Here is a 17697-nt window from a genome sequence, read left to right on the forward strand (position 1 = left end):
ATGTTAAGCTTATTTCAACAACTATTTTTTTTATTCCTCAAAATTCTAATCATTTTCTTTACATGCCTACATGTTCTTAATTCATTTCCTTGTTTTACAATCTATCCATTTTATAGATGCTATTCATTCTTTGTCTTTTTAAGATGTTAAATATATTTATTTTAAGTCATTTTGAAAGACTACCATTATTTGCAATTCATCAGCAGTAAATCCATCTCCCATTTGTTGACATTTCGGCTGTCTTTCTTAATGTCAGTTTTCCCCAGGTGCCTGGAATTTTCCATCCACTTTTCTCTATTCTCAGTTCAGTCCCCATCCTGGCTGTTAGTCTGTACCACTCTGGGGGCACCATTCACGTTATACAATCTGGTGGCCTGGATCATCACCTAGCTCACGTCACCTGGCTCACTGCAGCTGCCTCCTGATTCACCTTCCTTCTCTTGGCCTTGACATTCCTCCAAGTCATTGCCCGTACTCTAGCCAGAATGACCTTTCTACAGATCTTTTTGTAACATTCTCCCTTCTGTAGCTCTCCTCTTGCTCCTACGATAAAAATCTAAGCTCCTAAAGATGATCTGTACATGAACTAGATTTCCCACATCTCTCCAACAGTCTTTCAACCCCACACACACATAGACACACTTTCCACAATCAAACCATCCTGAACTTCTTTCAGTTCTCTGTCAACATCTATCTTTTGCACCACCCCCACTAGCCTACAATGATTCAGGTCCATAAGAAGAAGATGAGTAAAGCTAAGGGTATATAGCTCAGTGGTAGAGCCCTTACCTACCATGCACAAGGCCCTGAGTTCAATACTTGGCATTTGGGGAAGGAAGGAAGGAAGGAAGGGAGGGAGGGAGGGAGGAAGGAGAGCAAGAAAAAAAGAATATATAAAATGTACTGAATGCTTTCTATAGTCAAATACACAAGTTAAGAGCTTATTCCTCATAGGATTCCCTACCACTAAACAAAGTCTGGCACATAGTAAGCCTTGGTTAAACAAACACTGAATAAATCATGTAGTTCTTCATATTAACCATCCTTGCATTGCTATAATAATTATTTCTTGACTATAGTAAACTTTTATTAATAGACTGCTTGAATTTGAGTTTCTCAGACTAAACATTTTTCTATATTAATAAGGAATAATGGGCCATGTTTTTTCTTTTTTAACTTACATTTCATTTGCCTGTCTTATTTTCCACGAGGATCCTTTAAACATTATCAAATGAATTGGGAAGCTTTCCATATTTTTCTATTCTTTTGAACAGTTTAAATAACACAAATCTGTTCCTTTAAAGTTTAAAATACTTACTCACAAAACCATTCAGACCTAGGAGCATTTGGAGGGATAATTCTTTTGAGAATGTTTCTAATTTATTGGTGCATTTGGGTTTTTTTTAACCTCATCCTGAGTTACATTTGGTGATGTATACTTCCTTGAAAGGCATCTGTTTCAACTAACATTTCCAGTTTAATGGCGTAAATTGCACACAGCATCCATTAATAATTATTTAACCTTCACTTCTGTGCTTATGTGTCTTTTTATGCCTAATTTTGTGTGTTTTTATTTTCTCTTTTTATCTACATTTAACTAGCTAGTTGCCTCTCTTGTTTTGTTTCCCCTAAAAGAAGCCCATATTTATCAAGTCTTGTACTCTTTTTATTTCTAACTTTATTTATTTCTGCTTTAATCTTTTTTGTTTCTCTCACTTTCCTTAGATAATCATATCAATGATGAAAAGAGCAGTAGCTACCATTATTACATTATTGAGTAGCTACAATATGATGAGCTCTGACTCACCAGGGCACATAAACACCCAAGAATTTTAACATAGATACTATCGCTGCCATTTCACAGATGAGGAAACTGAGGCAGAGAGAGGTTACTAACAATAATAACACATGTAAACATCACTCTTTCTTATTTAATAGGAGACTGTTTAAGGCAATATACTTTCTTCTAAGTGTAGCTATGAAGACAGCCCAAATTCTTTATGTGGAATATTGTAAATGTCATTTCTCTATAAATATTCTTTAACTATATCCTTGACTTTTTCTTTGTCCTATAAGTTACTTAGGAAACTATTGAGACTATTTACTTCTAAGTGGCAAAAAACGTGGATTTTCCAAAACATTTTTTTGTTATTAATTTCTAGTTTTATTGTCAATGTATAAGCGAATAGATCCAGAAGAGAATTTGCTTTTTGAAATGTATTTAGATTTATTTTGTGGTTCCAAAGTTCCTAAATCTACCTGCAAAAGCCACCTACAAGATTTTTAAAAGCAGAAATTTCAAATCACAATCCAGTTTTTAAAAAAGAACAAAGCTTATGAACAGACAGTTCACAGGAAATAAACACAAGTGATCCTTAAGTGTATGAAACGATGTTTCCAAACGATGGGTAGATCCCACTTGGCTACTCTCATGCACACACAGAGGTTGTCAGAAGGCTATTCTCAGATTTTAGGCTAGAGTGCTGGTTGTGATAAATTTGGGACATCAGTTAAATAATCCAGAACTCTATGGGGAATGAGGAAGAAGTGGGGACAGTAGTTACTGCCAGCAAGGGAATTTCATCTCTGGATAAGTACTTCTTTGTGTCTGGTAAAGCTGCTAAGCCATCGAGCCAATTTTTCATGCCTGGTTTTCAATTTGGCCTGGCAATCACTCCAAGTACATGATGTGATTGTCCAACTTCCTAGCTGATACATGGCTTCTCTCTGTCACCCTGCCCACTGGCTTTCTTTTGGGGAGAGCCACATTTGAGCTTATTCTTGAGCTCTCCCTGGTATTGATTTCAAATACTGCTGGCCCAAAGTAACAAAAGTGGTTCAATGCAGAAAGACCCCTCACCATTCAGGGCTCCCTCTCACTCCTAAAGAGAACAGTTTTCTTCCAGAATCTTCAGTTGCATATAGTCCCACACTATATTGCTTTCTTAGGAAGGGGATCTAGGGTTCAACTCCATATCACCTACATTTGGGTCCTAACTATCCTATAAATGACAATTTTAAAATATCAAAGCGTGAGTTGTGTCTGGCACCTTCTCCAACTTTCAGTCCTGATACAATGTTTCAGATAGGATGTAGCATGAGGAAAGAGGGCTGAGATCCCACTGTCATCTGACTCAAAAGTCCCAAACCATCTTGGTCTAATTTTTATTAAGAAAGAAAATACTTTTCTTCAGAGAGGTTCCTCTAGCTAGAAATTCTATTTACAGCTAGGGATCCAGGTATTACCCACTCTTGAGATTTTTCTGTCGTTATTTAATTGACTTTCCATGTTCCGCAAATACGATGTCCACCCAGGTGAACTTTTGTAAATGTAACTGCTTCCTTTCTACATCAGAAGCAAATCAGGGTTGGATGGGGGCTAATCATTTATTCAAAACATACGGTCTCCTACCTCTCCCAAAGCAGAGTTAAATGTCCTTCTTCCTTCCCATGTTTATCTCAAAATTTAGACAGAATTTTTTAAAAAAAAACTGTTATTGCTCCCTTCCAAATACCTTTAAGAACTTACAATTAGATTCAATAAACATGATTTGAGAGCTTGACATGTTCATAGAAGTCTACTAAGCTCCAGCCCCTTGGACTTCCTGGCTTCTGTACCCTCCAGCCAGGGACAGATAAATAAGGCACACACTCCTCTGGGCTCTCATAACATTCTGTGCATATGACTAAAATAATACTTGTGACACATCTTAAAATTCTATTTTTCTCACTTGCTAGACCATAAATCTTTAGGGAACAGGGACCAAATCTCAGTTATCTTTGTACCCCCCAGAACTTCTCCTACCTCCTGGTATAAGAAAGGTTTTACAAAACACGTTACTTGAACCAAACAGAAGCCAGTTCCAGTTCCTGTCCTTTCGGGAAGTCACAATCCAGGGAGAGGTGCCCTGGCTTCACCTATAAATCAGTGTTCCTGTTTTAAAGATCACTCCAGCTCCATGAACCCAGAACACACAACAGAGGCTTTGGGATCCACCTTCCCTGACTCAGTGGTCACCAGAGGCAGCATTTTGGACAACCCTTTCCCAGGACATAAAGCTGCGTCTCAGCTTGATAAAACACACCAAGCCATCCCTACTCTTTGTTTCCATTCCTTCTCAGGGCTAGGTCCCTTATAAGAAAGAGAGGCGTGTTGGGGGTCTGGTCTTGGTGACCTTGAGAATCAGTCAGCTGGGGCCACCTGGTCCTACTGCCTGGCAACTTCAAATACAGCCCCAAGATGCCAGCAGTTCTTTTCTTCCAGCACACCCAGATCAGACCTGGTCAGACTGGTATTTCTGCCCCACCAACCCCCCCCCCCCCACACACACACACACACACACACACACACACGGCAGACCCACCCAGAAGAGGTGTGGCAACCAATACAACAGGCCCACCCACCTGAGAATGATCCTGAGGTACTCAATCCCTTCCACTTCCTCACACTTGATGGACAGAATCAAGTTCCCGAGGCTGCTGCCGGTACAGTAGAAGTTCAGATGATCCTAGAAACAGAAATCAGGTGTGAGTGGAGGGGAGGCAAGCCTCCAGACGTGTCACCCCAAACCACCTTCTTCACCAGGAAGGAGAAGCCCCACAGAAATGAGGAAGCTAAGGATGTCACTGCTAACGGGACATGCCAAGCACCGTGCTGTGGGTTTAATACCTACTATCTTCTTTAATCCTGACCACAGCTTTAGGCAAGAGATCATCCCCATTCCACAGACACAGACACCAACATTCAAACTCAGATCTGTCTCAACTTGCTGAAGCTCTTCACCACCAGATGTTCCCAGGGGAGCAGCCCTCACCACCCTAGACTCTCCGTGGGAGAAAGCTAAGAGGCACTCAACACCTCCACCCAAGGGGAGGTGAGAGGTCCTCTGAATCCGGGAGTCTGGGCTACAAACATCGCTTCCTGGAGCCCACGCCAGGTCCACCAAGTCAGGGTGAGGTGTGGAATCTACATTTTAACCTCCTGGGGTTTGGAGGCCTGGGTACAGCTTCCTCCAAGTGAGTCTCTGCAAAGCTGTCTCCGGCTTGAGATATCCAGAATCTGCCCTGGGGACTTGGGGAATCTAGCAAACTTGAAGGGCAGAATATATTTAAAGATATATAACTTTGTCACTTTTAAGTAATCAGAGGGTCACAGCAAGCACACTGTGCTCAGGGAAACGGCACACAGGACATGAGACATGTGCACTAAGAATATGGTAATGTAGACTTCCAAGATGTGAGGATGCGTTTTTTTTCTGAAGAAGTCAAAACTCTGCCCACTCTCCTGCACCCCCAAACATTACCCATCTCATCAACTCCTGGAACCCTTGCTGGGGGTGACCCCCAAAGGACCCATCATGGGAATTCTGCACTGCTCCCCTGCCCCTGCCCCAGAACACTGCCAGTCAAACTTCTCCTATTTATACAAATGCAGACAGGCAGGAAGGGGACAGATCTGGGAAGGAGAAATGGCAGGGAGAACAGAGGGGGCACTGGAGAGAGGACCCCCTACCCACCCAGGGCACTCCACCCTCTGGCAGCCCTTTTCTCCCAGGGCCCCTGAACCTCACCTTCCCTAGGAAATGCCTGCGGTAGGCCCTGGCTTCACCCTTGCACTCGAGCTTGTAGCCAAATGTGTTGGGGCTGAGGTTGTCCTCTTCCTCCTCCTCACAGATGCTGCTGCCCAGTGACGTCGGTGTCCCCACATTCTCCGGGTCCTCGATCCAATAGCCCCCAAACTGGGGCAGGATGATCAGAGGGTATGGGCCGCCCTTCTCCACAACCTGGAGGCAGAGGGAGGATCTTGTCCTGCAAGCCTACTCTGGGACTGCAGGAGGAGGTGCCTCTGGTGTCCCCACCCACCTCTGAGCTGCTCCAGGGAAGGGAGTCTGGTATTTTTAAGGCCAAAGTCAGTAACATGAATCCCTCCTCTGTGACCCACTGGCATCTCCAGCTTTACCAGCTGACCCTGTGCCTGTGGGTTGCAAGGCCCAGATGGGAACCCCCAAATAAAACACGGAAAAGCCAAGGTCACAGAGGCAAATATGGAAAGAGGCCTCAGGCCCTCAAATCCCAGGCCTGAGGTTCTTTCCCATGTGGGGCTGGGAAGGGCCATGATCTCTCCAGGGACAGGACCCAGATAGGGCTGCAGTGCAGACAGGGGGGCTCCTACCTCATCAATGCTGGGATATGGGATATAGTCATCCTGCAAGACAAACCAGAGAACAGAACTGTTAGTCCTCGCAGTGGTGATAAAGTCAGATCATTGTTTCCATGTCCCTCTCCTGGATCATGGGAGGGGATGCACTGGGAGGCTTAGCAGGTTGCACCAGGGCTTTGGGAGAAACACATGAGATGGAAGAACAGCCTAGAGGCAGCTGCGGGATCTGATATCTTACATAAGTTGTGCTAGTCTTCAAAGTGACCACACCTGAACGCAAACTCAGCTGAGCCAAAGACTCAGCATACAGAGGTGCTGACCCTGTCACCTCTAGTGAGACCAGCTTCTCAGCCTAGGGTGCCAACACAGGGCGATGGCCCCTAGTCTCACCCAGTAGCCTTCTCCAGGTAACAGGGCTGAACTCTAAGGTACCCTCAGGCATTGGGAAAAAAAAAAAAAAACAAAGCTAAGAGCTGGTGGTCCTCTGAAACCGAGTCTGACAATCCCAAACACTGTACAGGTGCAGAGACAGGTGCCAACTAGGTGGGGGCGGGAGCGGCCAGGCCCAGCCACCAATCCTGGGTCTCCTTCAAGGCTCCCATCCCCACCCCAGCCTGCTCTGAAGTTACTTTAAAGGCATGGAGCCAGGTCCCCCTTTGCTGCCTACCAGGCACAATGTAACCAGGCTTCAGTCACTTCAGTGGCTCTTGGTGGAAACCAAAGGGAGACAGGAGGGAGACAGAGGAACCCTGTCTCCTCGCCCTCGTCCCACTCATGCCTCCTCACTGGGCCCTCCCAACAAGCACCTCAGCCACCCAGCCCACCTTGTTCTTCTGGGGTCCTGGCTTCTGCTCTTCAAGCTTGATCCCCTGTGGAAAAAAAAAGGAAAAGAGGACCCATGGAAGCAAAGGTCACGAAAGAGTGACCAAAGAGAGGAGTCTCTGGGCAACTGTCCTTGCTGGGGGTTAATGATGGTGACAGCAGCAACAGCTGGCAGCTCTCACTGCCTTGTCACTGTCAGTCCTCACAGCAGCCCCAGACGAGACAGCTAGTAGCTCAGTTAATAGCCCAGATTGGAGCCAGATGCCCTGGGTTCAAATCCCTGCACTGCTAGTTACTAGCCTCATGACCGTGACCATGTCACAGAAACTGCCCTGTGACTGAAATGCGAATGATGACAGCACCTACCATTGTGTTGAAGATCAAAGGTTAACAATGGGTGAAGCCCTTGGAATACTGACTGGTAACTGGTTATCAGTCCCATAGGCTGGCAATACCACTGTTATCATCCTAGAGCTGAAATATATTCCCTAGGGCTACAAGGTCAGCAGGTGAGGGGCTAAGATGGGAATCCATGTCCGTGGCACCATCAGCTGCACCCTCTCCCTGATGGGAGGGCCTATGCATCCACAGGTCCTCCTTCTGCTGCAAGCCTCCTCTATGTGACCCTTGGAGCTGCATCTATAAAATGAGAATGAGACACATTCCCTACCACCCCCGTGCCAAAAAAAAAAAAAAAAAAAACTTCATAGATACATGGAGTCTCTATTTGAGGATCAGATTTGAGGACTGGGATTAGACTGGGGGAATTAACCTGCAGGTGTCTGGAAAATTCACTTCCGAGAGCAGTGCCTTTTCCAGCAGTCCTATAATTGGGTTCTGACTTAACTGGGTTGTGTGGGAGGGAAACACATGGTGTCCCAAGACTGAATAAATCAGGTGAGGGTCTGAGCTGGTGGGACAAGCTAGGAGAAAGTTCCCCTCCGAAGAGAAGAGAGCCCAGAAGCAGTCCCAATCTGGCCAGAGCAACTGACACGGGAGGGGGGGGGGGGGGACATGTGCCTAAGGACACACAACTAGTGACTGACAAGGCTTGGATTTGAAGCCAGGTCACCTATCCACATGACCACACCCCCCACTTCCTGGACACCAGGGCTCCTGCTAACTGAGTAGATGTAGATGCGGCTTCCCCTTCCCTGGACTTCTCTGGGCTGAGTCACCCTGCAGCATTGTTCAGGAGGGTGTGGGAGGGCCCCTCCCACAAGACAGGTGCTCCTCCTGCACACAGGCAGAAAACCACCTGGGTGGCCCTGCAGACCCTGTCCGGGTTGGCCAACTGGGTAAGTGGGGGTGAGGGAGTGATGTCAGGAGTTCACTTTGTTTGTCCTGCATTAGTCATCCCTGTCTGGGAACAGTCCCTGAGGCAGGAGAGAAAACCTCCTCCCAGCCTCCCAGATACCCCACTCCCTGCCCCACAACAGAGCCACTGCCCAAGCAGGGCCGCCTCTTCCCTGAGTACAACAGGTACTATCACTAGCTGCCTCACCACCCACCCCCCGCCATGAAGAAATGGAGGCTCAGAGGAGAAAGATACTCAACTAGAAGGCATGCAGGTTAAACCTGAGCCCAAGACTGAAGCTTCCAAAGCACGTGCACTAAACTCCCTTTGCTTCATGGGGGTTGTGCCCTTCTTCAAATCCCTAGACTCCTGGGCTGGAATCAGGGATCCTCGAGCCTAGTTTCAGCTCTTCACAACTAGCAGAGTGACCCGGGCACTTAATTGCTCTGAGGCTCTGTTTTCACAACTGCAAGATGATCAGGGAAGAAGCCCACGCCCAAGAACAGAATCCCCCCACACCAGGCACTGCCTGACCACCATCAGTTCCCCACATGCAAGTTTCCTATCAGCAGAGTAGCTAGGGACTGTGAACCCTCCACCGCTGGCACCCACTGACACGTGGTAGAGTCTTACACACTGGGAAGTTTGGCTCCCGCGCCTCAACTGAGACAGAAATGGCAAACCACCATGGGTGCTGGGTGTCGGTTGTCATAGAAATACAGAGGGAGGGGAAAAACAAGCCCCTGCCCTGGAGAAGCTCCCAGTCTAGCTGAAAAGCAAACCCAACCGACAGCCTCTAAAAACGGAACAATATGAGGCCAGTTAAGTGGGGCCAAATTGTATGCCCTGTGGGGGAGGGAGGGACTCCAGCTGGGGGGGGGATGAGGACAGGTGGAAGGCAGAAGCCACCAGGGAGTAGGAAGGTGGAGTCTCTGGTTCCCCACCAGCTTGCCAGGATGAAGGGATCCCGTCGGCTTGAAGGGAAAATCCCAGTTCTGCTCCAAGCAGTTGAGCACTTAATTATACCCTGTCCCCACCGCTCGCGCAGAGCACATGCCAGCCCTGTTTCCACAACTTGATTAGAAGTTCCCTAAATGAATGTAAAATGAGTTTTCAGTCCACACACTGTCAGGTATGGAGCAGAATCTTAATAACTGACTCGTGGTCATGACACAAATACTATCTTTCCCTCCAACCATCCCTCTCCTCACCTCCCCTCAGGAGACTTGCATCTCAGGACTGCCCTGGGCCCCATATTGCCCCTCCTCCTGGAACTTCCAGAACCTTATTACAGGATCTGTCTCTTCTACTTAGGGTAAAAAGTATCATGGTACAATGGCTAAGCCCTCTGGCTCTCAAGCTACTTACTTGCTTGCCATGTGTCCTAGAGTGCTTAATTTAATAGCTCAATGCCTCAGTTTCCTCACCTGTGATTTGGGGATGGTAATAGGATCATACCTACTTCCCAGGACCTTGCCAGGACAAAATAACACTTGTCCAATCCCTGAGCCCAAGAGAAGTGCTTGAAACGTGTGTCATTATCAACTTCTTCCCATTCTCTTCACCCACATCAATTCCACCTGGACCTCTGCTCATATTCCCTAGGGCAACCTTCTTACCTGACAGCCTGACCTCAGAAGCATTAGTTCCAGGACCCGTAGGGATACAAAAATCCACAAATGCTCAGGTCCCTTATTTAAAATGGCATGGTGTTTGGAACCTACCCCACCTCCCATATACTTCAAATCATCTCTAGCTTACTTATATTACCTAATACAACATAAATGTCATGTAAATAGGTGTTATCTACATTGTTTAGAGAAGTGATAAGAAAAAAAGTATGTGCATGTTCAATACAGATGTAAATTTTTCTAAAATGTTTTCCATCCACATGAAACCAAATTTTCCACAGTTGGTTTAATCCATAGATTTGGAATCTGCAGATAAGGACTGTGCTTATAAAAAGTCCCTCGAATCCACATTGAACATTGACTTTCACAGAGTGCCTACCAATTATTTACATATATTCTCTTATTGCAGCTCAGTGAGCATTTTTATTATTGTTTACTTAGAGGCGTGGAAATGGTAAGGAACTCGCACAACCAAGTGTCCAATGCAAGATTTGAACTTGGATCTGCCTCCCGTGCTGCAGCTCTCCCTCCCCGACCCAAGATGACACCCCTCAGATGGGGCTTGCTTTTTCAAGCTTTCTTTCCAACCCATTCCAGGAACAACGGCCCCTTTCCAGCCCTCCCCACTTCCGTGGAATTTATGGATCCCCAGCTGGTCCTTCCTGTCCTCAGGCTGGAGTCTTCCCAAGTGCTTTGCTGCCCGATAGCAAAATGGCCTCAGGTTGTCAGGGCTGTGGGGACCTGTCCCTCCAAGGTAGCTCCTGCTACTGAGACCCCCAAGGTCCCAGCAGCAACTGCACCCATGGCTTGGCTGCTTCCCCACTTTGGGGGTGCTCACCTGCATTTTCTCCAGCATCTCGAAGAACTCCGCCGACTGAAAGACACAAAGTGGGGAGGGAGAGAAAGACGGGAGTCAGAGCCTCCTCCTCACCAACTGCCTGGAAGCTAAGCCCAGGGCGTCCCCAGGGAGGACATTCATTTGAGTCCAGAGAGAAGATAATTTGATTTTGCTTGCAGAACTGGAGGGCCAGAACACCCCATTCAACAAAAGAGAAAATTAAACAGGCCTGGGCTGGCCACTGGCCCCGAGGAGAGAGCAGACACTCCGTCTCTGTGGGGGAAGGGGCAGTGGGACCCCTGGGAAAAGCCACATTCCCCCAAACACCAATGGAGACTCGGCCTCCAGCAGGATTCATGTTTGGGAGGTTTTCAACCCAACAGTAAAGCCAAAATGTCCAACACACATAGTTTTCTGACATCTGTGGCAACAAAGACTCTCTGTCTCCTACAAAATCTCACTCAGTACCCCAACAGAGAGCCAGTATATACAGCCATTCCGGTCAGGGCAGCCAAAGAGGCTGAAGCCTCTTTGTGCCCCCTGGGCCACCCTGGCCCCTGCCACCCGGCACTGTTTTGGGACCCTAGAGCTTGTGAAATGCCGCCTGAAACCCACTCATCTGAGCCTCCAGCTCATGGATGGATTATTTTAAAAATATCAAACTGCAGCTGTTCAAACCTTTAACCTCCTCCACTGACCCCTCTGTAAACTCCAGGTAAAGGCGTAAAGGAGAACAAGGAGGTGGAATGCACAGCTGAGTGCTGGAAGCTTCACCCTGATGAAAAACATGTTCCTGTCCCTCCAAAGACCTCCACTTCCCACCCCAGAAAAACAATCCTAATTTCTTTCTTTTTTTTTTTTAAGTTGTTAATGGACCCTTATTTTATTCATTTGTATGTGGTGCTGAGAATCGAACCCAGTGCCTCGTGCATGCTAGGCAAGCGCGCTACCGCTGAGCCACAAACCCCGACCCCCTAATTTCTTATACTAACATCATTACACAAATCTGAGCGCTGGCAAGCCATGAGTCGAGGTGCCCGGACAGACAGTGCCCAAAGAATGCAGTGACAAGGAAGAAGGAACTGTCCTCAACTCTTTTTCATGCAGAATCAGTACCTCCCCAAATCTCCCTTCCTCTGTAGGCACCAAAGAGGCAGAACTGCCTGGGTGTGGGTGACCCATTCACATGTGGGGTCTACAGACCTAGATCCTGAACTGCTGTCAGTTCAGGTCAGAGGCTTTCTGCCTCTAACAGGCCAAGCTAGGCCTGACTGAGGTGCTTTGGATTTTAGGGCAGGAAAGGGCCCCTCCAGGTGACTGCTCTCAGAATTCCTCAGAAGGGAGAGACCTCCAAATAGTCAGGATCTAGGTCTAGAGACCCCACATGTGAATGTACAGGAGTAGGCTTGGGGCACCCACACCCAATGTCCTTGACCAGAGCAGCTGACAAACACCCAAGCCTACCCTTCCCACTTCTCTAGGTATAAAAGCACCAACTAATACTGTGCATTCTTACCAACTCCATCTCCAGAAGACCAGGATTGCCAGATATAAAGAGCTCACACCAATCAATAAAGATGCGCAGAAAGAGGACAGGGGACAGAAACAACCAACATTTTAAAGACACAGACACCCGACCCACCAATTGCACTTCTAGTAATCTATAGTCTAACATTCACAGGTACACAGAGATACATACTCTCAAAATGTTCATTGCTGCATTGTTTGTAACATTTACATATTTTTTTTGGAACAACTTAAATGCCAATCTATTCGGAAACTGGTTAGAGTAAGCTACATTCATAGAATAAAAAAATAAATACTACAAATAGCTTCATGTCAACAAATTAGATAATGTAGATGAAATGGACAAATCTCCTAGAAAACCACAAACTATCAAAACTGACTCAGAAAGAAACACAAAATTGAAAAAGACATATAAGAAATAAGGAGATTGAATTAGTGATGCAAAAATTCACCCTCAAGAAAAACCTAGGCCCAGATGGCTTCATTTGTAAATTCTGTCTAATATTTTTTAATGTTCATTTGTTTCTTTTTTATTGTTTTTTTTATTGAACTATTATAGCTATACATAATAGTTGGGTTCATTTTGACAAAATCACACATGCATGGAATTTGATTTACTCCATTTCAGTCGTTGGTGTCCATCCCCTTTCCCTCCCTGTCTCCCTCTCCTTCTTCTTCCTCTGTTCTGCTTAACTTTCTTTCACTAATTTATTTATTTATTCATTTATTTATTTATTTTGGTGTACCGGGGATTAAACTCAGGGGCACTCAACCACTGAGCCACATCCCTAGCCCTATTTTGCATTTTATTTAGAGACAGGGTCTCACTGAGTTGCTTAGTGCTTCACAAAACTGCTGAGGCTGGCTTTGAACTCCCGATCCTCCTACCTCAGCCTCCCAGCCACTGGGATTACAGGCATGCACCACCGCACCCGACCTGCTTATTTATTTTTTACTGGTGTTTTATACATATACATGAAGGTAGAATTCACTGTGGTATATTTATACATGCATATAGCATGATTTTGTTAAATCCACACTGCATTCACCCCCCCTTTCCTGTTCCTCCTCCCTTCCCCTCTCTCTCCTTCTTCAATGCCATCTGCCAAATATTTAAAGAAGAATTAACACTAAATCCTCATATTCACTCTCGAGAAAGTAAAAAGACAACCCACAGACTAGGAGAAAATGTTTGCAAACCATATATCTGATAAGAGACTTATAGCTAGAATACATAAAAAAAACTCCAACAACTCAATAATAAAAACAAACTTCTTTTAAAAATGGGAAAAGGATCCAAATAGACATTTCCCCTTGAGAAGATAAACAAATTGATAATAAGCACGTAAAAAGATACTCAATCGACACCATTAGTCATCAGGAAATACACATCCAAACCACAATGATATTCCACTAAGATAACTATTATCAAAAAGCAGAAAATAAGTGCAGGCAAGAATGTAAAGAAATTGGAACCTTCATATATTACTGATAGGAATGTAAAATGGCATAGTTGCTGTGAAAAATAATTTTGCACAAGAACACAAATATAAGGGTATGTGTCACCTCAAAAAGCTAAACATAGAGTTGCCAGGTGACCCAGAAATTCCACTCCAATGTATATACCCAAAAGAACTGAAAACAGGGACTCAAACAAATACCTATAGCTAGAATACATAAAAAACTCCAACAACTCAATATTCATACAGAATATTGAGAATTATGTTCATACAGAATGCTCCAGCAGCACTTTTCGTGTGTGCCAAAAGACGGAAACGACTCAGATGTCCATCAAGTGGTGAGTAGGTTACAAATGTGGTATACCTACACAATGGAATAGTATTCAGCCACAAAAGGAATAAAGTACTGTACATGCTACAATAAGGATAAACTTTGAAAATAGTATACTAAGTGAAAGAAGGCAGACATAAAAGATTACATGTTATATGATCCACTTATATAGTAAATCCATACAGACAGAAAGCAGATTAGTGTTTGCTTAGGGCTGAGAGGGTCAGGAGGTTGGATGGCGAGAGCTAAAAGATCCTGGGTTTCTTTCTGAAGTGGTGAAACTGTTCTAAAATTGATTGTGGCGAGGCAATGGTTGCAAAACTCCATGCATATGCCAAAACCACTAAATTGTACACTTTAAATGGGTGACTTTACGGTCTGTGAATTATATCAATAGGGCTGTTCAAGAAAGCTATGCAACTGTTCAAAAACAAAGCAATCAATTTCTATTGCTTAAATAAGCCACTCTCCAAGGAACACTGAGGGAAAGTTGGGGAGAAAGAGAAAATCAGCGCACACCTCATTGAATATGATCCCACTTACATAAATACGACCTTAAAAACAAAATCTAAAGCGTGGCGTAGAAAACTATTTGGAAAAAATATAACTCAAACTACCAAAAGTTATTTTATCAAGAAGGGAAGATGAGAGCAGTAAGAGAAGTTAAGCTTTGTATTTGGCCTATCTCACAAACACACCCACCCACCCATGTGACTTTCGTAATTAAACTTTAAATAAATAAATAAGCTTTGTAAGGGAAACAAAAATGTGCAAACGACATGAATAAACTGCTAAAGGAGAAATTATAAAATGACCAATAAGCACAAAGAAATATGCCCAACCTCCCTTGTTATTAAAGAAATTTATAGTAAATAATAAGAACATATTTTTTCTATCAGACTGGACAATTTTGTCTCTAAATAAAATATTAAGATGGGCTTGGGAAAAAAATGGGGATGTTGCTCAGTGGTTTTTGGTACTGAGTTCATTCCCCGGTACAAAAAAAAAGAACACACCTGGTACAATCTTTCTTTCTTGTTTTTGGGTCCTGGGGATAGACCCAGGGGTGCTTAACTACTGATTTACATCCCAGCCTTTTTTTATTTTTTTTATTTTGAGACAGGGTCTCACTAAGTTGCTTAGGGCCTCGCTAAATTGCCTAAGTGGCTTTGAACTTGCAATCTCTCCTGCCTCAGCCTCCCAAACCACTGGACTGGTACAATCTTTCTAAGGAGCACTTTGGTGCTCTGTGTTCTAAGTTTTAAAAATGTTCAAATCCTTTGGTCCAAAAAAATTAACTTTAGGGAATTTGCCCTAGAGCAATATTTGAGCAACTGCACAAGAACTCAAATATAAGGGTGTGTGTCACCGCATTGTTTATAGGCAAAAAAGCAGAAATACAGTAGCCACCAGTGACGAGAGAAACAAATAATGCATGAGAGTATGCCCAGACGAGAAAATACCAAGAGAGGAGACTTGTGTTAAATTATACTAGCACATAGATTCACAATGCATTTCTAAGTGAGAAAAATACTGTTGACAACAAGATGATCCTATTTTTTCAATTAAACCCCAAAAGACATTTGTGTATATACTGTACACATCTGATTATACGTATATGTATCATCCCTGCAAAGAAAAATATCTTGCAGGATACATGGCAATATGAGATGTTGGTTAAGGATGTTTCATTTTTCTCTGTGTGTGTGTGTGTGTGTGTGTATGCACACGCACATATGATCCATGTTTTGAAGACTCAGACACCTAAGTGGAGACTCTTTTTTTTTATTCACTCAAAAGCAATTTATTTTTTTATTATTATTTAATTAATTATACAAGTGGAGACTCTTAACAGCCCTTTCTTTACTTCCCCAACTCTAGCTCCAGGCCCTTCCCACAACTTCATGATAAAGAATATCCAGGGACCCAGTATCAACCTTCAGTGCCTGCAAAAACACCCTAAATTCAGGCCAATTCATTCTCAAACTGATCCTTGGCTCTGTGTATTATAGACTAAAATGCCCAAATTACCCCCAAATCCAGTTCACTCTGTTATCCACATAAGCTGGCAATCAAAAATTTTTTCAGCTGTGTTCTTCAACAATTGCCCTTCTATTGATCAGTCAGTTAACCCCAACTGATTAAGTACCTCCAAGGCATGGACAGGATACTGGAAGTACCTGTCCATGGCAAGGGCCCAACTTCCAAGATACGTGATCTTAAATTATGAGACAACACTTTCCAGGGTAATGTATCTGAAGAGCAGCCCCGTGGTTCATGGGCAGCACAAAGCACTTCTTACTGGGATGTCAAACGTAGTTCTCTGCTGCTTTGTAACAAATTATTCCAAACTTTAGTGGCTCAAAACAGTTTCTGAGGAAGGAATTCAAAAGCAGCTTAGTTGTATAGTTCCAGTTCTAGGCTTCTCATGTGGCTGCAGTCAAAATGACCGCAGGGGTTGTGGTCATCTGAAGGCCTAACTGCAGCTAGAGCCTCTTGTTCTCATATGGCACACTTGTGTGGATACTGGCAGAAGGTCTCAGTTCCCCATCACGTGAGCTTCTCCATCAGCTGCTTGAGCATCCTTGAAACATGGCAGCTAACTTCCCCCAGAATGAGTGTTCCAGCAGAGAGATCCCAGAGAAAGTCAACCTGAAATCACACACCCTCACTTCCACTTATCCTATGCATTAGAAGCAAGTGTCCAGCCCAGACTCAGCAGGAGGAAAATTAGGTTCCACATCTTGAGAACTATCAATAAATGTGTGGACATATTTTAAACCAACACATCAAAGAAGGCTTCTGGTAAGCCATGAGAGCCTAGGCCCCCTTAAAGAATAAAGAGAAATCACTTGATAGAGAGGGACAAAGAGAACATGGTACCCAAGCAGCAGGAATTATGTTGAAAAAGGTGGAAAAATGAAGAATTGTGTGTATGTGATGAACAACGAGCAGATCAGCCCAGCTGGACTGGTCTCTGGGTAAAATATCCTGAAGTTCAGATAAGAAAGGAGAGCTGGGGTCTAGACCTGAGAGTCTCTGACTGCAGAACTCAGGTTAAATCTGCAAGGCAGAGCAGAGCTGCTTAGATTTAGGTGCAGTAGGAAGACAGGAGGGAGCTGAACCCTGTTGTCAAAGCCTGGGTCTGGGGAATGGCCAGTCTGATGCTGCCCAGCTGTGTGGCATAATGCAGGTTAATATCTCTCAATTCTCTTAATTTCCTCACCTGAAAACTGAACCAAATAGTCCTTGACTTTTGGAGGCTCTTACATGGATGAAGTGATAATGCATATAGGAAATGCCCAGCCAGTACCCCTGGTCCATGGAGAATGCTCAGTAAACAGCAGCTACTGAAAGTAACTATGAGAATGCTCACTATGGAAATAGCTTGGACCTGTTGGAAAGAGGGACCGGCAGCTTCAGGATACTTTTCTTGACTTTCTGGGTCTACCCAGAGCTGGTTATGTTTGGATTCCTATTAAAAATGAGCGTGCGTTTCCTGAATGAAGATAAACACCGTGGCCTTGGGGCTGGCGCAGATGGTGAGAAGGGCCGTGATTCATCCTCAGATGTGAGGAATGCTCTGGGGGACGATTCCTACATGGACAGTGCCCAGGAGCAGAAATCAGCC

General features: G+C 44.6%; 1 protein-coding gene across 2 annotated transcripts in view; it reads right to left on the reverse strand.

Annotated features, from left to right (window-relative positions):
* Positions 1 to 17697, reverse strand: part of Rap1gap2 (RAP1 GTPase activating protein 2) — a 180070-nt gene that overhangs the window by 42155 nt on the left and 120218 nt on the right. For both annotated transcript variants that reach the window (XM_077800504.1, XM_077800503.1), the window contains 5 exons: positions 10749 to 10784; positions 6985 to 7029; positions 6173 to 6205; positions 5571 to 5783; positions 4405 to 4508 (listed from right to left, as the gene is read on the reverse strand). In XM_077800504.1, coding sequence (XP_077656630.1) covers positions 4405 to 4508; positions 5571 to 5783; positions 6173 to 6205; positions 6985 to 7029; positions 10749 to 10784 — 431 coding nt within the window. The remainder of the gene's footprint in view (positions 1 to 4404; positions 4509 to 5570; positions 5784 to 6172; positions 6206 to 6984; positions 7030 to 10748; positions 10785 to 17697) is intronic.

This window comes from Urocitellus parryii, chromosome 7 (assembly GCF_045843805.1).
Source record: "Urocitellus parryii isolate mUroPar1 chromosome 7, mUroPar1.hap1, whole genome shotgun sequence".
NCBI lineage: Eukaryota > Metazoa > Chordata > Mammalia > Rodentia > Sciuridae > Urocitellus > Urocitellus parryii.